Below are 21,641 nucleotides of genomic sequence, written 5' to 3'. Positions count from 1 at the left end.
TTCGCTTATATATGGAATCTGAAAAACAAAACAAACAAACAAGCAAAACAGGCTACCGTACAGAACCTAAAGACGGTAGCAAACATTGTGGAAGAGACAGAAAAGAAATAGTGAGAATCTAAGACCTGACATCATTTGAATCCTGAAGCCTAATGCACATGATGGCTAATTCCACCACTACATGTTTTAAAATAAACATACAGTAAAATTGATTTCACTTTTGCTGTACAGTTCTATGAGCTTTAACCTATGTGAAGATTCATATAAGTAACATTGCAATCAGGATACAGAAGAGTTCCATTCCTCACCCTAAAACTGCCCTGTTCCTTTGTAGTCTTGGCTACCAACCACCCCTTAACACTGATAATCTCTGCTCTGTTCTCAATCACTGGAGTTTTATCTTTTCAAGACTGTCAAATAAATGGAATCACATTCTATACAACTCTGTAGATTTTCTTCATTCAGCACAATGCCCTAGAGATTTGTGCTCATTAGGGATTTTCCAGATACGTTGAGATTTTTTTTTTTGTTATTGATTTCTAATATAATTCCATGGCAGTCAGAGAATATAACCATAAAATTTCAGTCCATTTAATTGCGTTGAGACTTGTTTTATGGCCTAGCATATGGCCTACCTTGCTGAGTATTCCTTCAATGAGAAGAAGAAGATATTTGTAACGAGTAGGGGGAAAAAAGAGTAAAGCAGGGATCAGGAGTGGTAGTAAAGATAATCGCAGCACTTAGTTTGCATTTACAATGTGCCAAGAAGCATTTTGAGTCCTTTACGTATACGTAAGTAGCAGGACCTGTTTGAGAAACTGCACATGGTTTGGCATCTCAGCAGAGCAGAGTGGGTGTAAATTAGGGAGTAGTTGAGGCAGAAAATTTAGAGAATAATCAAAGGGCAGATTTGAAGAAGTCTTGTGTTCCATACTATGAAGTGATAATTCCGAACCGAGGGCCATGGGAATCTGCTGAAGGATTTAAAGTGGCACATCACCTGATCAGGTAGGTTTTGAGAAACTTCACTTGGAGAACAGTATGGACGATGGAAAGAGAAGATCTGTCACAGGTCTACAATAATTGTCCAGGTGAGTCATTCTTTTGGGAAGAAATATATGAATTAACACACTAGGAATCTTTTTGACAGGTACACATAGATCTCTTTGACGCATTATTATGTGAAATGTCTCTAGTGAATCATTACCATCGACTTTCTGTTGTTGGAAACATGCTTTAAATGTATACTAGGAAACAAGTTCACCAAGACCATAGCTCTATAATATGTAAAAAGTGTTTTGGTATGGAATAAACTGGTACTTAAGTTGTGGGTATAAGTGTTCAAGGCAGGAACTCCTGCAAGCACCTTCTGTGGGCAGCTGTTCTAAAGTTCTTTGAAGCTCTTAAAATAGTACCATGCTGTCTCTATAAAAAATTTTTCCCTTCTGTTTCCAAGCTTGCCTTTCAGGCAGTACTGTTAAGAACAAAGAAAAGTAGAAACAAGGACATTTAATTCCTCAAGATGATTATTTGCTTTCTGTAGACGAGGCCTGAAAAATATAAGACATCTGCTGTAATAAATAACTTTCAACAGTACATTTCAGTTTATAGGGAATATGCTTTATATTTCATATCTAACTAATACAATTCTAGGCCCTGGAATTTTATTTAAATATATGTCAGATCAAGAGAGGCAGTAAGATTTCTTTAAAAAATAAGGTTATAATGATTCAAAATAGCAAACACTTTTACTGTATGCAGTTGGCATTGTTCTATGTTTCTTTCATGTATAAACTAAATTAGTCCTCATAACAATCCTAAAATGTATTTACTATTATCATTCCCATTTTATTTTTTTAATTTTTTAAAATTTTATTTAAAAAATAAGAGAGACCTTTTTCACTCCCTCTTTCTCAAAATAAATGAGAGAACTTTTTTTTTTTTTTTGTAAAAAGGAAAAATCCAAGTAAGTTAAATCCTATTTAACATATAGTGTAATAATGGTTTCAGGAGTAGAATTTAGTGGTTCCTCACTTACATATAACATCCAGTGCTCATCTCAACAAGTGCCCTCCTTAATGCCCATCACGCATTTAGCCACCCCCCCCCCCCGCCCCACACCCCTCCAACAACCCTCAGTTTGTTCTCTGTATTTAAGAGTCTCTTATGGTTTGCCTCCCTCTGTTTTTATCCTATTTTTGCTTTCCTTCCCCTATGTTCAGCTGTTTGGTTTCTTAAATTCTACATATGAGTGAAATCATATGATATTTCTTTCTCTTATTTCACTTAGCAAAAATACATTCTAGTTCTATCCACATTGTTGCAAATGGCAAGAATTCATTCTGTCTGATTACTAATATTCCATTGTAGATACATAGCACATCTTTATTTATTCATCAGCCAATGGATATATGGACTCTTTCCATAATTTGGCTATTGTCAATAGCACTGCTATAAACATTGGGGTACACGTGTCCCTTCAAAGCAGCATTTTTTTGTATCCTTTGGATAAATACCTAGTAGTGCAATTGCTGGGTCATAGGGTAGCTGTATTTTAATTTTGGGGGGTTTTGGTTTGTATGTCGTTGATGATGAGTGATGTTGAGCATCTTTTCATGTGTCTGTTAGCCATCTGGATGTCCTCTTTGGAAAAGTGTCTGTTCATATCATTCCCATTTTAAAAATGAGGACATTGAGGCAGAGGGTAAATTACTTGACCCCAAATCACATGACTAGTAAGTGACAGAGATTTGGACCTACACAATTTGGCTGTAGAAACTGTGTTCATTATAGCATGACCCTGCCTCTTGCCTCTGATTTATTAACTTTAATAGATTAGTGAATTTGCATATTCAAATTGCTCTGACCTGTAATTTCAATGTATCACAATCAGCTATGGGGAGATTAATTACAGTGATTAATACAAATGTGAAGAGTATAGCAAGTTGAAGTCATGATCATGCACAAAGTAAAAGGAAAAAGGATGGGGGCATCTGGGTGGCTCAGTCAGCTGAGTTTCTGGTGAGTTCAACCCCGGGGTTAGCAGCGCAGAGCCTTCATAGAATTCTCACTCTCCATCTCTCTCTGCCCCTACCCGCTGTCTCACTCTCTCTTTCTCTCTCTCTCAAAATAAATAAATAAACATTTTTTAAAGGAAAAAAAAAATTGCCAGCCAATAGGCACTGATGTTACTGTTATCTTCAAGTTTGTTTCTTTTCTTTTCTAAAATGCCCACTAAGACTACAAGCATCATCTGGGTGGGTTCCACCTTTCTTGTCTTTTTTTTTTTTTTTCCCATAATAATCTCTGTATATAGCATGGTGCCTGGTACTGAGTGGACATTCAAATACTTGACCTACTGCAGATCTACCGGTCTCAGGGAATGCTCTTCCAGATACCTTTTACCTGCTTTGATTAATTTAGTTATTTTTGGTCCTTTTTAAGATTACAGAAGACTTTAATAAGCTTTCATTGTTAAAAATTAAAGAAAAACATAAAGAGATAATAACAAAGGTTGAAAATCCACTTTTCAAATCACCAACACATACTCTTTTCCAGTTGGCCTCTGTCTTGTTTAACGTCATTTGAGTTCTCTTTCTATGCATTTGCACGCACACATGCACAAACGTGTTTACATAAAAGTATAAAGGTAACCACAAGTCGACATTATTCGGCAACTGCCTTCTGTCAGTTTCTCATGTCTCCATAAATGTATTTCAGTTTTGGGGCGCCTGGGTGGCTTGGTCGGTTAAGCGTCCGACTTGGGGTCAGGTCATGATCTCACTGTCCCTGAGTTCGAGCCCCGTCGGGCTCTGTGCTGACCGCTCAGAGCCTGGAGCCTGTTTCAGATTCTGTGTCTCCCTCTCTCTCTGAACCTCCCCCATTCATGCTCTGTCTCTCTCTGTCTCAAAAATAAATAAACATTAAAAAAATGTATTTCAGTTTTAAAAACAGATATCTAGTATTTCGTAATATGTATATATTAAACTTTATGTAATTATCCTCTATTGATGGGCATTAAGATCATTTCCTGTTAATATGTATTAAAAACCATGCAGCAATGAACACTGCTGTGTAAATATCTGTATACCTGTAGAATTACAGCGTAACACAGATCTCTATTTGCGGAAAAGCCCAGTTAGTCAGCATTTTGGAACACATTTAAATAGTGCTTCTTCTCCGCCGCCCCCCCCCCCCCCCCCCCCCCCTTTTTAAGAAGAGGGGACGCGGGATAGGTTAGCGCAAGGTAAGCAGAGTAGTAAAATGCCTCGCTGGGGTGTTCGCGAAGTAACTCCTCTCACACACCGTTTTTTCTTCTCAAGATCAATCAGCACAGGACTTGGAAGAGGGCAGCGGCAAGAACTCTGATGGAGGGGGTGGGGGTGGACAGGGAGGGCATTGGCAATTTGTGCTTCTTGTGAGAAGCACCTGGACAGCGACGTCCTCGAGGACCACGCCCTCCTGTTAAGCCACTAGTGCGTCAATTTTGCCCTTCTTAGGCTAGACTGATGGAGCAACTCCCCAGGTATTAAAAATGACCTGGAGACACCAGGGAGAAGTCAAAGGCACCGATGTGTCTTCAGATGTGAAGCGAACGGCGGTGAGGACCAAGTCCCGACTGCAGGACGCCTCGAGCACCCCCGCCGTAGCTGCCGCCTCCGGCCGCCGCGGACGACTCGCTTTCCCAGCAGCCCCCGCGGCCCATAGGGCCTTGAGCCGGGCCTGCCCTCGCGAGCGGGGGCGGGGCCGGGGCCGGAAGTCACGTGCCTCGACAGCCGCCCGGGTGAGGCTGCCTCGGTCGCCCAGTCTGGTTGGGGCTGTGACTGTGGGAGGCGCCGGGGTGATGGCGGTGGAGACTCTGTCCCCAGACTGGGAGTTCGACCGCGTTGACGACGGCTCACAGAGTAAGGGAGCGGCAGGGTAAGGGCTGCGGGTGGATGCTCGCCGGCCCGCCTCAGCCCCCCACCGGCGGCGCTCCTGCGGGAGGGCTCTGCGTCGTGGTCGCCGCGCAGCCGTCCAGTTCGGGACACTTGCTGCCCCTTGAAGTGTGAGAGGGACGCGCCCTCGGGCGTTACTTTCGGGGTTGGGGCTCCAGCGGCGGTGGGTCAGGCCGGCCGGGTCAGGGCTCAGCGTCCGGGGCGGTGGCTCTCCCGAGGAGCCCGTGGTGCCCGGGGCAGCGGCGTCCCCTCTCCGCTACCCAGGGCCGGGCGGGGTGCGTCCAGGGAGGCCCAGCAGCCCGGGGAGCCGAGGCTGGCCCTGCCTCTGGCCTCTCGGGGCTTTCGCCACATGTGCGGAGTGTGCAGTTCTAGAAAGGGCTGAGTGAGGTCCGGGTTCCTGTTTTCGCTTTCCTGTTTTTCTACTTTTCTTCCAATCAACTTTTGGAAGTTTGAGGATTTTTTCTGCATGTTCTTACAGCGTAGAAGACAGCGGAAAAGCACTCTTCACGCGGAAAAAATAAACGAGCGAGTGCCGGTTTACCTCCTTCCGTGCCTTTTATTTACAAGCAGCGTTTTTCAGAGATGTTCTGTAGCTTCCGTTGCACCTAGAAAGGTTGCAAAAATTAAGCAACTTATACTTCATAAAATCGAGTCGTTTCGTTTTTAACTTGAAAGTCCAACCCCCAAAACCAAAGGTAGAGGCCAAATAATTATTTTAGTGAAACTCTACTTAAGATTAATTCAAATTGGTAATGCTTCTTGTCTGTAGTGCTGTTAATCTGTTTAAGTGATATGAGAGATTGAGACCTCCCGCTTGTGAATTTGTTTCTTAATGCAGTTTTCCCAAAAGGTGAATGTAATTTTTAAAAATTACACGTGAACCCTGCCTAACTTTACAAAGAAAAAAATCATGTGTACCAACTTACGTGTAATTAAGTAAGAAGCATGAGCTCAATTCATAAATGGTTTGCAGTTTTTCATAAAACATTCCATAAGTTCGTAGTTCTTATGCAGCATAGAAAAAAATCGTGGTGGTAATGACGTTCTTCAACTTTTTTTGTGGCGAGGATTTTGTATTTACTGTTATAAAGTGAACTGCGCCTTGTCATGTATGAGGTTTTATGGACAGAGGTCCCTTACTCTAGTATCTTCAAAAAACTGTAATGAAAATATATTGCTAGGTTTGAAAATGGTTTAACTGAGAGTAGGATGATCGGATTCAGTCAACAGACATTTTCTGCATCCTAGGAACTGTATAAAGTATTAGGGCTACAAGATTACACGAAGAATGTTGAGATGAGCATGTAAATACATTTTTGGATTTGACTCTTGAGGAATCGCCCTGGATTTCTTCAAATCTTTTTATCATAACTTTGTACTAATTTTACAACTATTGATTATTTTATCAGCAAGGAACTTTAATGTTATTGCAGGTTATCCGTTGCCCATTGCTTTGTGAATTCCCAGACTAACTGCCACCATGCTTTTCTGGCATTGTCATGAAGAACTCATTTGCTGGTTAAATGCATGTAATTGAGAATTAAGCATGTATTTGGGATTTCAAGAATCTCTCACAGTTTTTAAATTTATGAGTCATATCTAGATTGTCTTCTAAAATTGCCTAGGTTACTCCTGCAGTGAGATAGGAACCTCAGTGAATGGAACTGATCCACCTGATCTAGATCTCAGGCTCTGAGCATTAGTTGCAAAATAAGGGAGATTGGGGAGCTAGGTCTTTATCCTTAGAACATAATTTATCTTAGAGTTACTTTGCATTGCTAATTTGAGAGAAAAATTTTAGTTTTTTTTTTTAGAAGACAACGATTGAATAGTTATTCACATCAATAAAAGAAACAATTGGATTTGCTGTCTTTGGAATAAGTAATTCTTATGTATAAGATAGAATATCTCCTTTTAGTATTAATTTTGATGATTAGACATACTTTTATTGTCCAGTTTATTCCACTGACCCCTTAGAGTCATCTATTGTGTAAATTATGTAAATATTACCACTATATTCTATACTCAGTGTTCTTCATTTGGCTTTTCCAACTCTATTATGATAGTGAAGTCATTAAAATATCTTGGTGAATTTTGGGCGTGACAGAAATAACATGATAGAGCAGGTCTAAAACCGTTTTTAAAAACGATATTTAGATGTATTTAAAAATTTTTTTTTCATGTTTATTTTTGAGAGAGACAGAGTGTGAGCGGGGAAGGGGCGGAGAGATGAAGACAGAATCTGAAGCAGGCTTCAGGCTCCGAGCTGTCAGCACAGAGCCCCTTGTGGGGCTCGAGCACACGAACTGTGAGATTGTGACCTGAGCCGAAGTTGAATGCTTAACCGACTGAGCCACCTAGGCACCCCTGGATGTATTTTTAGACAGTAGTTTACAGTATAGAGAATTAAAAATTACCTTTTTAAATTTTGCTTCTATGACAACAGAGATTTTTGCGCCTGATACAGGTCTTTATTTATTTTTTTTGCAAAAAAGTTATTTATGACTAAAACATAGGATCAAGATGTTGAGCTATTGAAGGCATTATTCACATTATTTATGGGGTAAATAGGACAATAAATTTTTCATAGTACTTTAAAGTTGTAGTTTAAATGTGGTATTACTGTATAACATGCACAGCTTTTAAAATTACTATTTGGAAAAGATGAAAAGCTGAATTATTGTTTAATTTTGAAACTTTATTTTCAAGACGTCCAGACATTTCAAAGTAATACATTTAAAAATGCTTAGTAAGTACTTTGCTGTGACTTTTGAGATTATTTGAAGTAAATGTCCTGTAATTCATTACTTGTACTTCTTACATACTATTTTAAAATTTAAATTTAGAAATTCATGCTGAAGTCCAGCTTAAGAATTATGGGAAATTTCTTGAGGAGTATACATCTCAACTGAGAAGAATTGAGGATGCATTGGATGATTCAATTGGTGATGTTTGGGATTTCAATCTTGATCCAATAGCATTAAAGGTTTGATTTTGTTTTATTTTTAACTTATGTGTGTATTTTCAGGACATACTATATCTTGAAAACATAGTTTTAAAAAATGGAATATACAGTTGGCCCTTGAACGATGTGGGGGTTAAGGGCACTGACTTCCCATGTCATTGAAAATCTGCATATAACTTTTGACTCACCAAACTTCACCTCCTGTTGACCAGAAGCCTTACCAATAACATAAACAGTTCATTGACACATATTTTGTCTGACACATATTTTGACACAAATTATGTATTATATTCTTACAATAAGCTGGAGAAAAAATGTTATTAAGAAAATCATGACGAAAAATACATTGACAGTACTGTACTGTGTTTATAAAAAAATGAATCCACATGTAAGTGGACTCACACAATTCAAACCTGTGTTCAGAGTTCAACTGTATGTTTTTATTATTTGGAATCTAGAGAACTGAAACTTGGAGGAAAAATTGTTAATTTATTCATCTCTAAGCCATGCAGTTGGTTTTGTTTTGTTTTTTTTTTAAATGAATGACACAAACCTCTTTGAGGTAGCCTTTGTTTTTCACCAAGAAAATGAAGAGGGTTGGAATAAAATATTCAAGCTTTATTTTTTCCTTACTGAGATTATTTTATGTGCAGTGAAATACATAGATTTACAATATACTGTTCGGTGAATTTTGTCAAACATCCATATCCATGTAACTCATATTCTAATGAAAATATAGAAGATTTTCATCATTTCCCCTTATGCTATTTAGAGGATCTTAATGTGGGAGTACTGGCGTTTTTGGTTTATTTTTTAAATTTTTTATGTAAATTCCAGTTAACATATAGTGTAATACTAGTTTTAGTAGAATTTAATTTGGGAGTAATTTCTTAATGCACAAAATAAGGCATTCCTGCTCTGTTCCATTTTCAGATCATTCTGTCTTGTTTTATCTTTGAAACTGTAATGGGTTACCACTTAATAATTAACATTTACTGTGCATTTATTATGTACTAGACACTGCCCTCAGTTACATATTGACTTTTTCAGTAACAGTTTTCTTGAAATTCACACATCTCACAATTTTTGGAATTCACATATCGTATAATTCTTTGTTTTTTTAGTGTATTCACAGAATCATGCAGGTATCACTAGACTCAATTTTAGAGCATTTTCAACACCCTCAAAAGAAATCCTATGTCCCTTAGCAGTCACTCCTGATCTAGTGTGGTGTTAGTGCTAAGTACAGGGTTCAACGCAAGTTTGAATAGAATAGATAGGGCTAGACTCAATTTGTGTATTCAAAATTTCAATTATTTTTTTCAAATTAAAAAGAAATGTTCTTTCCCTCTGTTACTATAGCTTTTGCCTTATGAACAGTCTTCCCTTTTGGAACTCATAAAGACTGAAAACAAGGTACAGATTTCTAAACCTAAAAATCTTATTTTTTTGAAATGCTTTAGTTATCTGCTATAACTTATATTTTTTATGTTTTTACACATGAAACTAGGTCTTGAACAAAGTCATTACTGTTTATGCTGCACTTTGTTGTGAAATCAAGAAATTAAAGTATGAGGTAATTATTTGTACTCTTAAGATGTTAAAAACATGATATAAAAGCAAATATGTGCTTACATATACAGTGTATATACAGATTTATTGCATGTTGAATTGTTTATTTAAAGTAATACTAATAGTGATTACCATTCACTGAGTGTGCTTTCTGTGTACCAGACACCATAGGAATCCTGTTCATACGTAGAATGAAAGGCAGATAGTATGAGGAATAGATGAGGAAACAGATGAGCTTAAAGAGGATGTCACTTGCCTAACATTTTACTAGTGGTAACTGTTTGAGTCTGGGTCTGCATACCTTCAGAGTCTGTGTTATCTGCCACATATACTAGCTTTCTAGATATAATTGACTTTTTAGCCTTTTTTTTTTTTTTTTAAAGTGAGCTCCATGCCCAGCATGGGGCTTGAAGTCACCACCCTGGATTAAGAGTTGCATGCTCTATTGACTGATCCAGCCAGGCATCCCAAGATATAACTGATTTAAAAAAAAAAAAAAAAGCTTTGGATTTTTAATATGCTTTGTATTACCTTACCCATGGGTCATTAAAACTCTGGTAGAATTGGTAAACTTCTTCTTTTTTTCTGTACCCTTTTGATACCATGCGGTTGCTTTCTCTTCTCATGAACTAGTGGGAGGATGTGGGACAATTAGAATGGTTAGAAAAGACAAAGGCAAGGGTAAAGAAATTAAGAGATAACTGAGTATTAATGATATCTTTGGTAGTCTAAAGATAAATTGAATTTACCTGTTTTGTAAGCAGTTTTTGAATTTAAGTGAATTTGTATGTGATGTAGTCCTCTGATTATTATTAAATATGGATAACTAAGAGAGCCTAGGAATTTAAAAACAAAATAGCAACCTTTAAAATTATTTTATTTTTTTTTAAACAGGCTGAAACTAAATTTTATAATGGTCTCTTGTTTTATGGAGAAGGAGGTAAGTTTTAAAATTTTACATCATAATGCCTTTTTGACATTGAAATGAACAAAAAGTTGACAATTCTAGGACTACCATGATTATATGATGTATTAATGTGAGAAAAATATTCAGATTTTTTGTTGGTTTATTTGTTTTCATAAGCAGATGGAAAAAGCCTGAGTGATGAAGCAGCAGCAAATTCTCTAAAATCTATTTGTGATATTTTTATAACTTACAAAGCACCGTGGCTAGATAAGGATTTTCCTTGAATTCACTAAATAGTGAAACAGATGATTGTTTTAACTGAATCATTAATGATTGTCTCATTTTTCTTTTCAATATAAACATTCTGTTTTCAATAGTATGCAGTTTAGAAGATATACTAATAAAAGTTGTATTTATTTTTCTTTTTGGGTCTTGACTAAGTTTAAACTAAAAAATTGAAATATGACTCTTTATGTTGCCCTTTAAAGCTACAGATTCCAGCATGGTGGAAGGTGATTGCCAAATTCAAATGGGAAGATTTATTTCATTTTTACAGGTAACTAGTTTTGACTTTTTGCTGTTTTGTTCTTTTTTTCTTAAAGTTTGGGTAGATTACACTCAAAAAAGAGTTCAAATGCTAAGAATGTGTACTGTGAGAGTAAGACACTTAGTTGGCATTGAATTATAGTTAAGAGGTCATAATTCCTGAAAGATTTTCATAGCATTTTATGGAAATCAGGTATCAAAGTAAGTTTGTTTCTTTCTTCCTTTCATATTTTCATTTGTGGACAATTTGTCACCATGCCTTTTAAAATAATTTAAACTTTGGGGTGCTTGGGTGTCTCAGTCGGTTGAGCGTCTGACTTCGGCTCAGGTCATGATCTCGTGGTTTGTGAGTTCGAGCCCCGCATTGGGCTCTGTGCTGACAGCTCAGAGCCTGGAGCCTGCTTCGGATTCTGTGTCTCCCTCTCTCTCTGCCCCTCCCCTGCTTGCTCTCTGTCTCTGTCTCTCTCAAAAATAATAAACATTAAAAATAAATAAAAGTTGGAGGGCTGAAAGAAAAGGTGAGAAAGAATGACATCTTGCCATTTGTAGCAATGTGGATGGAACTAGAGTGTATTATGCTAAGCAAAATAAGAAAGACAGATATATGATTTCACTCATGTGGAATTTAAGAAACACAACAGATGAACATAGAGGAAGGGAAAGAAAAATAAGATAAAAACAGAGAGGGAGGCAAACCATAAGGGACTCTTAAATACGGAGAACATATCCAGGGTTGCTGGGGGTGAGGAGTTAAGTGGGTGATGGGCATTAAGGAGGGCACTTGTTGGAATGAGCACAGGGTGTCATATGTAAGAGATGATGGGTTCTACTCCTGAAGCCAGCACTACCCTGTATGTTGAGTAACTTGAAAGTGCATTTAAAAAAGTGAAAAGAAGATAGGTCATCCAGAGAAAGCAGATACCACCTCTGCATCAAGGGAAAAAAGGGAAAGGGTTGGGGTTGCCAGAATCTGGGAGTTTGGAGCAGGAGCCCTGTGGAGTTAGTGCTCATATCTATGAAGGAACCAGCGCTGCCTGGTGGGCTGGTACCTCTGAGACAGCAACATGGGGTTGGTTCTGTAGTGCTGAAAGAAGCTGAAGGCTGGAGCAAACTGCTGTTGATGGGGTGGACTGCTCTTGTCTGGGTTTTATTGATAAAATCAGCAAGAAGTAGGGGCGCCTGGATGGCTCAGTTGGTTAAGCATCCAGCTCTTGATTTTGGCTCAGGTCACGATCTCATTGTGGTGAGATTGAGTCTCTTGTTGGGCTCAGCATGGAGCCTACTTGGGATTCTCTCTCATGCTCTCTTTCAAAATAAATAACTTAAAAAAAGAAAAAGCAAGAAATAGAAAGAATGTCCTTTTCTTCCCGCCTTCTTCTTCCTGCCCTCTAGTGTCCTTTTAGTGCCACCTGTTGACAGAACCTAATGGGAAACCTGCTGGCAGGAGTCTAAGAAATGTAATTTGCAGGGTCCCCAGTGAATGTGTCAGTTTCTCTGTCTAGTTTTATCAAATTTCACATTTGTTATTTTCAGGATATTCTGTATGGTGCATACAAGTTTAAAATTGTTAATCATTCTTTGTAAGTTGAATCTGTTATGTGGTAACCCTGGTTAACTATAATAATTACATATGTAATATATGATTGTATAAGTATGTGTTATAAACTATAGCTCTGATATACTAACAAACTCTATTTTGTCTGATATTATCACTGTCCCAGCTCTGTTTTAGTTAACATTTTCTTGATTTATTTTTTTATATTCTCTCAACCTTTCAGTATCGTTATGTTTAAGTTGTGATTCTTTAAAGTCACATGTATCTGGATTTTGCTTTATTACGTGATCTGAAAATCTGAAGATCTCTGTCTTTTAATTGGCTAATTCTATTTTATTTAAATAGTCTATTATTTAAATAGACTTGTTTCTTCCTTTTTTATTTTGTGCTATTTGTCTGAATTTTATGTTCTTTGCTTTTATTGAACTTTTAGAAGTTTAATAAGAAAGGTAAAACTAGAGTTATTTAAAAAAAATTTTTTTTAATGTTTATTTTTGAGAGAGAGAGAGAGAGAGAGAGATACAGAGTGCAAGTGGGGGAGGGGCAGAGAGGGAGACACAGAATGTGAAGCAGGCTCCAGGCTCTGAGCTGTCAGCACAGAGACCGACACGTGGCTCAAACTCATGAACCATGAGATCATGACCTGAGCCAATGTTGGACGCTTAACTGAGCCACATAGGCGTCCCTAAAACTAGAGCTATTTAAGTAAAATTGAAATGCATTATTTATTTTTGTTTTCAAACATTTAAAATTGTTTTTGGATCTCATTGACAGCTGCATAAAATTAAAATTTTAAACCTTCAACAAGTGTTTTCATAAGCCCTAGCATATGTTAGGAACTGTTCTTGGTGCTGGGGATACAGCATTGCACAAAACCAACAGAAATTCCTGCCTTTGTAGAACTTAAAATTTAGCCACAGATTTAATCAGGCTTTAAATACTTTTGCATACCAGTTGTTTTTTTAGGTTTAAGCGTCGAGAGCTTCTGAAAAGAAATTTTCAGAAGGTATGGGACGTGGTAGATGCAAATTAATTTTTTCATGACAAACACATGCCTGCAGTCAGTAGTATTTCCCTTTCTGTGTACCGAATCTGTTTATAGGTGAGGTTAAGGGTCATAAGCATTTGAAGTTATTTCAGAGTGACTTCTGGAGAGCCTTTCCCTCATTGTCCTACTTCCTAAATTGCCAGCTCTTGAGCTTCTTCGTTCAGGTGTTCATTTTTTTATTCACTTCACGGGACAGAACTTTATTGAGAAGCACATGAGAGTTAGTCACCATGCTGGACAGTGGATACTTAAGGAATAAGATAGTCTCTGTCATTTAAGAATTACATGAGTAACTAAAGTATAATATTTAGAATAAAAGTATGAATGAAATGCTGTGGGGGCAAAGCAGTAGAAATGACTTTGGGAGGCAGGAGAAGGGTTAAGGACTGCTTACTTGAAGGATGTTTGGAATTGTCTGTCTGCAGGTTAACTGGAAATTTTACTGGAAAACTGTTTTGTTTTTGTTTACCATTGTTACCATAAAAGAGAGAAATGGTGACATTTAAAAAGCAACTATGTAACATATACTCAACTTGTCATTTCAGGAACTATCTTGTTTTGTGACGAGGTGCTATGAAGTGGTGATGAATGTAGTCCATCAGTTGGCTGCCCTCTATATCAGTAACAAGTAATGGATTTTGTAAATATTTGTGCATTTATAATAGAGATGCAGGGAATGTTTTTCTAAAACTAGCCAGTTACCCGAAATAATTTTTCATTTGTTTACTTATTCTCTCATTCATTTATTCAGCATCTTTTGAAGATGCATGATGTTTCGAACAGTACTTGATGTGTATAATACATAGGTTAATAAGAATTTCTACCATGGTAAATGATGTTATCTCTCTGAATAAGAATGTTGACAGAATAAACTTAAATTTGATTATATAGAAAAGGCTAATATGGAATTAGAACTCGTACCAAATTCTCTCCCATTATTTCTCCTTTACATTGTTTCCTGGCTTATTAGAATCACATGGGACGTTTCTACAACTGCAGAATCTGGCGGAGTGGTGCCAGGGAATCTACACTGAAAAAGATTTTGGTTTTACTCAGTTGATCTTGCAAGTTTGAGAACCACTGTTCTAAATCAAGAAGAATAATCAAATTTTCATAGAGCCCTTACTGTTCTTAGTACTACAGAGTAATATCTCACATTTGATTAATTCTTTATACTTAAAAACTTTCCCATTTGCTATTTAATTATAATCTTACAGGAACTTTGTTTAGGTATATGACAAAGGGTTCTCAATTATGAGAAGTAACTGAGACCCAGAGAAATTCTATAAGATTCCATAGCAGTTTAGATGCTGTTCTTTTGATCACCAGGTCCATTCATTGTTGTTCTTAGTATACCAGAATGCATCTTAACTGTTGCTATGAACTGGAAGACTGTGTTAACTGTTTCTCATTCTCATGTTTTTCTCTGCAGTTAGGTGTTTATGTTCTGTTCTTTCACTGAAGCTGTCCTCAGGGCAGGGGGGAATGAGAGCATGAGAGCATGACTACACATCTGCAGTATCTGATGTGTAATTCAAAGAGAACTCCCCACCACCATGCCCCTGTCCAAAAGAGATGAAATTTATTTGTAGTCTGTATTTAATTTTTAAAATATTCTATCCTGTGGAATATCTATATGTGCTTTGATGTATAAATACTGTCTTAAATTATTTACTGTTGAGTAGGAGATGTCTAGGAAGTAAAATTTGAATTATCCTGGGGCTTTTGACTTTGGCATGTTGTTTGTATGCATTGTTTTTCAGTAGGAATGAGAACTCAGAAGTAAACCTGACTAGTTTCCAAATGCCAGTTTGGAAGATAACGAAGATTCTGGTTGGGAATTGAAAAATTCTAATAGTTTAGAAACAAATGAATATCAGTTTCACTATTTCTCCACCTCCATCCCAAACTTGATCCTTCAGGTTTAATTTTTTTTTTTTTTTCAACGTTTATTTTTATTTTTGGGACAGAGAGAGACAGAGCATGAACGGGGGAGGGGCAGAGAGAGAGGGAGACACAGAATCGGAAACAGGCTCCAGGCTCCGAGCCATCAGCTCAGAGCCTGATGCGGGGCTCGAACTCACGGACCGCGAGATCGTGACCTGGCTGAAGTCGGACGCTTAACCGACTGCGCCACCCAGGCGCCCCGATCCTTCAGGTTTAAAGGCTAGGGTTATTCATGGGTCACATATGGTCATTTCCCTACCCGTTGAGTTCAGGTATAGACAAGGATAACCCTGACTCTGTATACATGTTCGTTTTCTTAGAAAAGTGGAGTGTGGCCCCATAAGTTATAGTGACTATAGCTGAAATAAAGCTAAATACATGTTAAAAGTCCAAGAGCTTCTTCTATGTGTTTTTCTTAAAAACAAAAAAGTTTTTTTTTTTTAATTGGATGCTATTTTATTACAGGATTGCACCCAAAATTATAGAGACAACTGGAGTTCATTTTCAGGTAAAAGTCATTTAACTTGATCTGTAAAACTGTAATTTTTACTATATTTTACTGTGGAGTTTGTGTGATGGGGGAGTACAACAATTATAGCAAGACTCTTCAGAAAAAAAAATTTTTTTTGCTTTTTAATTTGTGAAGTTGATGAGGCATTATTGACCCACTAGCAGTATAATTCTTAGTTTTTCCCAGTAGTGGCCCAATGCAAATTCTCTAAGTGGTCTCTTTGGAGAGTGAAATAATTCCGCAATATCCCAGTTAAGGGTGAAATAGTGGGCAAAGCATTTCTCTAAGGTTTACTGTTCCATCTGAGGATTAATAGTTTCATCTGTACGTTAATAAACTGATTTACCCACTGCTTTAATTTAGTAATTCGCCCAGTGTGTTTAACTTTAAAAATCCATAGGAAGCTTAACTTCTAACTAGTGATTAAATGGTAATCATTAAAGGTTTTTTGACAGACTATGTATGAGCACTTGGGAGAGCTGCTAACAGTTTTGCTTACCTTGGATGAAATTATTGATAATCATGTCACATTGAAAGAGCACTGGACTATGTACAAAAGGTGAGCCAATTAAATGTTTGAAATGTTCTCTTTATATAGTTAACGTGTTAGTAAAAAAGAAACAAATGTAAATGATGCAGCTCTTTTAAAAGACCTGGAGACCTATATTTAGAAGGATCTCCTGTCACATGTTTCTATGAATACAGTAACCATTTTTTTAATTAATAATTTATTTACTTTTTAATTTACATCCAAGTTAGCATATGGTGCAACAATGATTTCAGGAGTAGATTCCTTAATTCCCCTTACCCGTTTAGCCCATCCCCCCTCCCATAACCCCTCCAGTAACCCTCAGTTTGTTTGTTTGTTCTCCATATTTATGAGTCTCTTCTGTTTTGTCTCCCCTGTTTTTATATTATTTTTGTTTCCCTTCCCTTATGTTCATCTGTTTTGTCTCTTAAAGCCCTCATATGAGTGAAGTCATATGCTATTTGTCTTTCTCTGACTAATTTTGCTTAGCATAATACTCTCTAGTTCCATCCATGTAGTTGCAAATGGCAAGATTTCATTCTTTTTGATTGCTGAGTAATACTCTGTGTGTGTGTGTGTGTGTGTGTGTGTGTGTGTATACATATATACACACACACATATATATACACACACATATATATATACGTGTATATGTACGTGTACACATATATATATGTATATATGTACGTATATATACACATCTGCTTTATCCACATCTTTATACATTCATCTGTGGAAGGACATTTGGGCTCTTTCCAGACTTTGGCTATTGTTGATAGTGCTGCTATAAACATTGGGGTGCATGTGCTCCTTTGAAACTGCATACCTGTATCCTTTGGATAGATATCTAGTAGTGCAGTTGCTGGTCGTAGGGTAGTTCTGTTTTTAATTTTTTTTGAGAAACCTCCATACTATTTTCCAGAGTGGTTGCACCAGCTTGCATTCCCACCAACAATGCAAAAGAGATCCTCTTTCTCCACATCCTCGCCGACATCTGTTGTTGCCTGAGTTGTTAATGTTAGCCATTCTGACATACAGTAACCATTTTTAAATTTCAGATAGGCTTGTTTGAGAGTATGGTATACTTATATAAAGCATCCTAATACTTAAAGTATATTAGAATGTTAATTTGACTACCTTAGAACTCAGAGTTCTTTTTTTCTTGGGTTCTGTTCAAGTAACAGTTGTTTTCCTGAACTTGGTTTTATTTCATTGTATATTCTTAAGACTTCTTTAAGTCCAGGGATTTTATTTAGTTCATCTGGTATCTAGAGAGTACCAGACACCTGAATTTAGGATGATATAAAAAAGGCATGATTAGAAAATTAAATATATTAGCATTGGTTTTGTTCAGGTTTTCAAATGTGTAGAGCCAAACAAGCAATCAGTACAAATGTAAAATTTTGATTTCTTGGAAATTTTTCAATTGAAGAATTATTAGTAAAATTGAAGGTCTTTCTCCTAATCTTCCACAAGGTTACTGAAATCTGTCCATCACAATCCTTCAAAATTTGGAATTCAGGAAGAAAAGCTAAAGCCGTTTGAAAAGTTTTTACTGAAGCTAGAAGGGCAGTTACTTGATGGAATGATATTTCAGGTATGACAGCTCTATCAGGCTATACTAAATGGGCTTGTATTAGTTGATCCAGCTCAGAACTCTGTATGACACTTTGATAGCATACCATTGAAATATGTTTTCTTTAGAAGTGTTTGGCTTAAAACATTGTCAGTGTACTAAATGTAATTATTTCAGTACCTAGCAGCAAACAAAATTAATGGTACTAGTTGTATTTGGGGTGAGGGTTTTTTTTTTTTTTAATTATGTAGAAGGATAAAACTATTCAAGGATTAAGATCTAAGTAGTTGCTTTAGTGTTTGTTGTTAAACTCTAGATTTGGGTGTGTTTAGGGACGCCTGGATGGCTCAGTAGGTTAGGTGTCCGACTTCGGCACAGGTCATGATCCTGCCTTCATGGGTTCAAGCCCTGTGTTGGGCTTTGAGCTGACAGCTCGGAGCCTGGAGCCTGCTTTAGATGCTGTGTCTCCCTTTCTTTGTGCCCCTCCCTTGCTTGTACTCTCTCTCCCATAAATGAATGAATGAATGTTTAATTCTTCCTAGGCTCAGGGAATATAATTTGGGTCTGTGTAGTCCAGGTAGCTTCCTACTATTTAGTAGCTATTTTAAGTTTAAATTAATTAAAATGAAATAAAATTTCACTTTCTCCACCACTTTCACGTGCTTAATAGCTGCATATATATAACCTAATCATTGCTGCAGACACTTCAAACTTACATGTTATATATCGATAATATCTTAATAAAGCTGAGGGAAAAATAGCCACAATTAGTCTGTGACTAGCTATCCTGTCAGCATAGAAATGTAGAACATTTCTATGATCACAGAAAGTTCTATTGGATAGCATTGCTTTGGGTAGTATTTATTAGAAATTGCAATATATTTATATTTAAAATCTGCTTCAAGGTTATTTTTAACATATTTTTACATAATGACAATAAAAAAGTTGGTATATAGTTGACACATAATGTTAGTTTCAGGCATACAACATAGTGATTTGACATCTATACATTATGCTATTCTGAGGATCACACATTTTACAGATTGATCCCAACTATTGTTTATACTAATTAACAGCTAATATATTCGATTCAGAAGATAATTTTTTGTCATTGAGTCTTTTTCCAGAAGACATTCTGATACATGCTGTAATAAAGTGCTAGGAAAGTAATCATCAGAAAAAATACACTCTTCTCTTAAAAGTGCATGGTAAAATAATAAAACGTTTTCCGTGCTTCATCAGATACATCTTCCACACGTCACTGAGCATCACTGTGTGTATCTCTTCATGTAGAATTTTGGATTTGTGGTTCAGTTGTATTTCACTAACTAGGTACTTAAGTACATATTTTTCACTCAAAAGGATTTAGTTATTAGGTGACATTAAGGTAAAAACTTGAGCCTCAGTGTTACTGAGGTTAAAATGATGAATTTAGAAGTTTGTCACACGGTGTATATTTAAGTCCGTTTAATAACTTATTGAAAGTTTAAATTTCCCTTTAAATGTTTCCTATTTAGGCCTGTATAGAACAGCAGTTTGATTCTCTCAATGGAGGAGTATCTGTGTCAAAAAATAGCACGTTTGCTGAAGAATTTGCACATAGTATTCGCTCAATTTTTGCAAATGTAGAAGCCAAACTTGGTAACGTAAAATGCATTTTTTAAATTTTTGTTGATAAAGTTTGCATTTCCTTGAATGTAGAATTAAGTATATTTTTCTCACATGCTGTTGTTTTATAAGGAGAACCTTCTGAAATTGACCAGAGAGACAAGTACGTTGGAATTTGTGGACTCTTTGTACTGCATTTTCAAATTTTTCGGACTATTGATAAAAAGTTTTATAAATCTTTATTGGACATTTGTAAGAAGGTAAGAACTTGGAACTTTTTTTTTCAACTTGAGTAGGTGAAAAAGATTTTGGATAAAATTGGATATTCTAAAATGTATTTTATTCCTGATTATAAAAATAGTAATTTTTACAGTACTTTGTAATAATTATAAAAATAATACCATAAGAATTTTTAAAAACCAAGCATTCCCAGGGCACCTGGGTGGGTTGAGCGTCCAACTCTTGATTTTGGCAAAGGCCATCATCTCATGGTTTGTGAGTTTGAGCCCTGCATCGGGCTCTACTTTGGGCTCTGTGCCCACAGCGTGGAGCCTGCTTGAGATTCTCTCTCCTCTCTGCCCATCCCTCGTGCTCCCTCTCTCTCTGAAAATAAGCATTTTTTAAAACCCCAAAACCAAGCATTCCAGAAATAAGTAACATAGTAAATGGAAGTACTGCATAATTCCACATCATATAAATACCTATTTGTGGAAGTTCTTCCAGATTTTTTCCTATAAATTAACTTCCTGTTACTGTCACTGCTGTTTTCTTTTTCTTTGGTTCTTCTCCTCTTCTTGCCATTCCTTCTCATTATTGAAGTGGAAAAAAATTTAAATTTTTTTTTTTTTTTTTACATCTTTGCTATTTCCATGATGTGACACACCTGATTTCAAAATTGAAAACTTTGTGTGTAAAATCAAGTGATATGTGACCATGAGAATCCAGCCATCTTGGGTCTTTTATTTTTTCACTAATATAGAATAAAAGTAAAAGTGGTGAAGATTAAAGTTTCTGTTTGCTTTTTGCATATTTTTATCTGAATATCCATGAGAGTGTGTAAGTGTTTAATATTTAGGCAGAATAAAACTTTCTCATGCCCCATATCAGATATTAGAATGCCTTAATTGTGCCACAGTAAGATAATTTGTGTCATATGTATAAATGATTGTAAGTTGTCTTCCCGTTGTGTATTGTAGGACTATTAAACAGCTTACTGTTAGCCTGAATTTATTGATTTCCCTCTCTTACATTTACTATTTCAGGTACCAGCCATCACTCTAACTGCTAATATTATTTGGTTTCCTGATAATTTTTTGATCCAGAAAATACCAGCAGCTGCCAAACTTCTAGACAGAAAAAGTCTTCAAGCCATTAAAATACACAGAGATACTTTCCTACAGCAGAAAGCTCAATCACTTACCAAGTGAGTTTATAAGTACCCGTAATGAAAGTGTTTAGATACTTTATATTCTTGGATCTTACACTGACTCTAAATATATGGAAAATATTTGGTTATAAGATCAAATGTACTTACTCATTACTGGAGAAGAGGTTAGACAGTCTCTAGGAGGCTTAATTTTTAGAAGTTTTTTTGGTTTTGTTTTAAATGTTTTAGGTTTAAACTTAAAGATGCAGGAAAATTGTACTTTATGGAGATGTGTGTGTATATATAGGCACGCATACATATGTATACATGTATTTGCAGACATATACACATACTTTTTATCAGACGCATTAAATATTTTGTGTAGGGTGAAGTTCCCGCAGTAGATGTCATTTGATGACATTAAAAACATTGGGTGTCCATGACTCAGTGATAATTTTTGGAGGCGTTGACTTTAATTTGATGCACTCCTTTTTTAAATTTGTGTTTTTATGAAAGTAACATATGTACATACTTAAGTCCAAAAGTACTAAAAGTTGAAAGGGAAAAACAACTG

General features: G+C 36.5%; 1 protein-coding gene and 1 long non-coding RNA gene across 4 annotated transcripts in view; both read left to right on the top strand.

Moving 5' to 3' along the window:
• Window positions 1–4,765: 4,765 nt before the first annotated feature.
• WASHC4 (WASH complex subunit 4) overlaps window positions 4,766–21,641 on the top strand; it is a 60,606-nt gene continuing 43,730 nt past the window's right edge. For 2 of the 3 annotated variants that reach the window (XM_040491019.1, XM_040491020.1), the window contains exons 1-13: window positions 4,766–4,904; window positions 7,784–7,923; window positions 9,265–9,318; window positions 9,413–9,478; window positions 10,369–10,414; window positions 10,870–10,937; window positions 14,076–14,158; window positions 15,943–15,985; window positions 16,444–16,547; window positions 17,994–18,114; window positions 19,611–19,734; window positions 19,834–19,961; window positions 20,964–21,124. In XM_040491019.1, the coding sequence (XP_040346953.1) occupies window positions 4,844–4,904; window positions 7,784–7,923; window positions 9,265–9,318; window positions 9,413–9,478; window positions 10,369–10,414; window positions 10,870–10,937; window positions 14,076–14,158; window positions 15,943–15,985; window positions 16,444–16,547; window positions 17,994–18,114; window positions 19,611–19,734; window positions 19,834–19,961; window positions 20,964–21,124 (1,199 nt within the window). In that variant the 5' untranslated portion in view covers window positions 4,766–4,843. The remainder of the gene's footprint in view (window positions 4,905–7,783; window positions 7,924–9,264; window positions 9,319–9,412; window positions 9,479–10,368; window positions 10,415–10,869; window positions 10,938–14,075; window positions 14,159–15,942; window positions 15,986–16,443; window positions 16,548–17,993; window positions 18,115–19,610; window positions 19,735–19,833; window positions 19,962–20,963; window positions 21,125–21,641) is intronic. The other variant, XM_040491018.1, reaches the window with a different exon arrangement.
• Window positions 14,165–15,870, top strand: LOC121040493 (uncharacterized). Its single transcript, XR_005795333.1, has 2 exons — window positions 14,165–15,452; window positions 15,689–15,870. It is a non-coding gene; the product is annotated as an uncharacterized LOC121040493 (long non-coding RNA).

Source organism: Herpailurus yagouaroundi, unplaced genomic scaffold, assembly GCF_014898765.1.
Source record: "Herpailurus yagouaroundi ecotype Mexico unplaced genomic scaffold, PumYag 182, whole genome shotgun sequence".
NCBI classification, from domain to species: domain Eukaryota; kingdom Metazoa; phylum Chordata; class Mammalia; order Carnivora; family Felidae; genus Herpailurus; species Herpailurus yagouaroundi.
The sequence above is the reverse complement of the archived record's forward strand: the minus strand, read 5'-3'. Positions and strand labels throughout refer to the sequence as shown.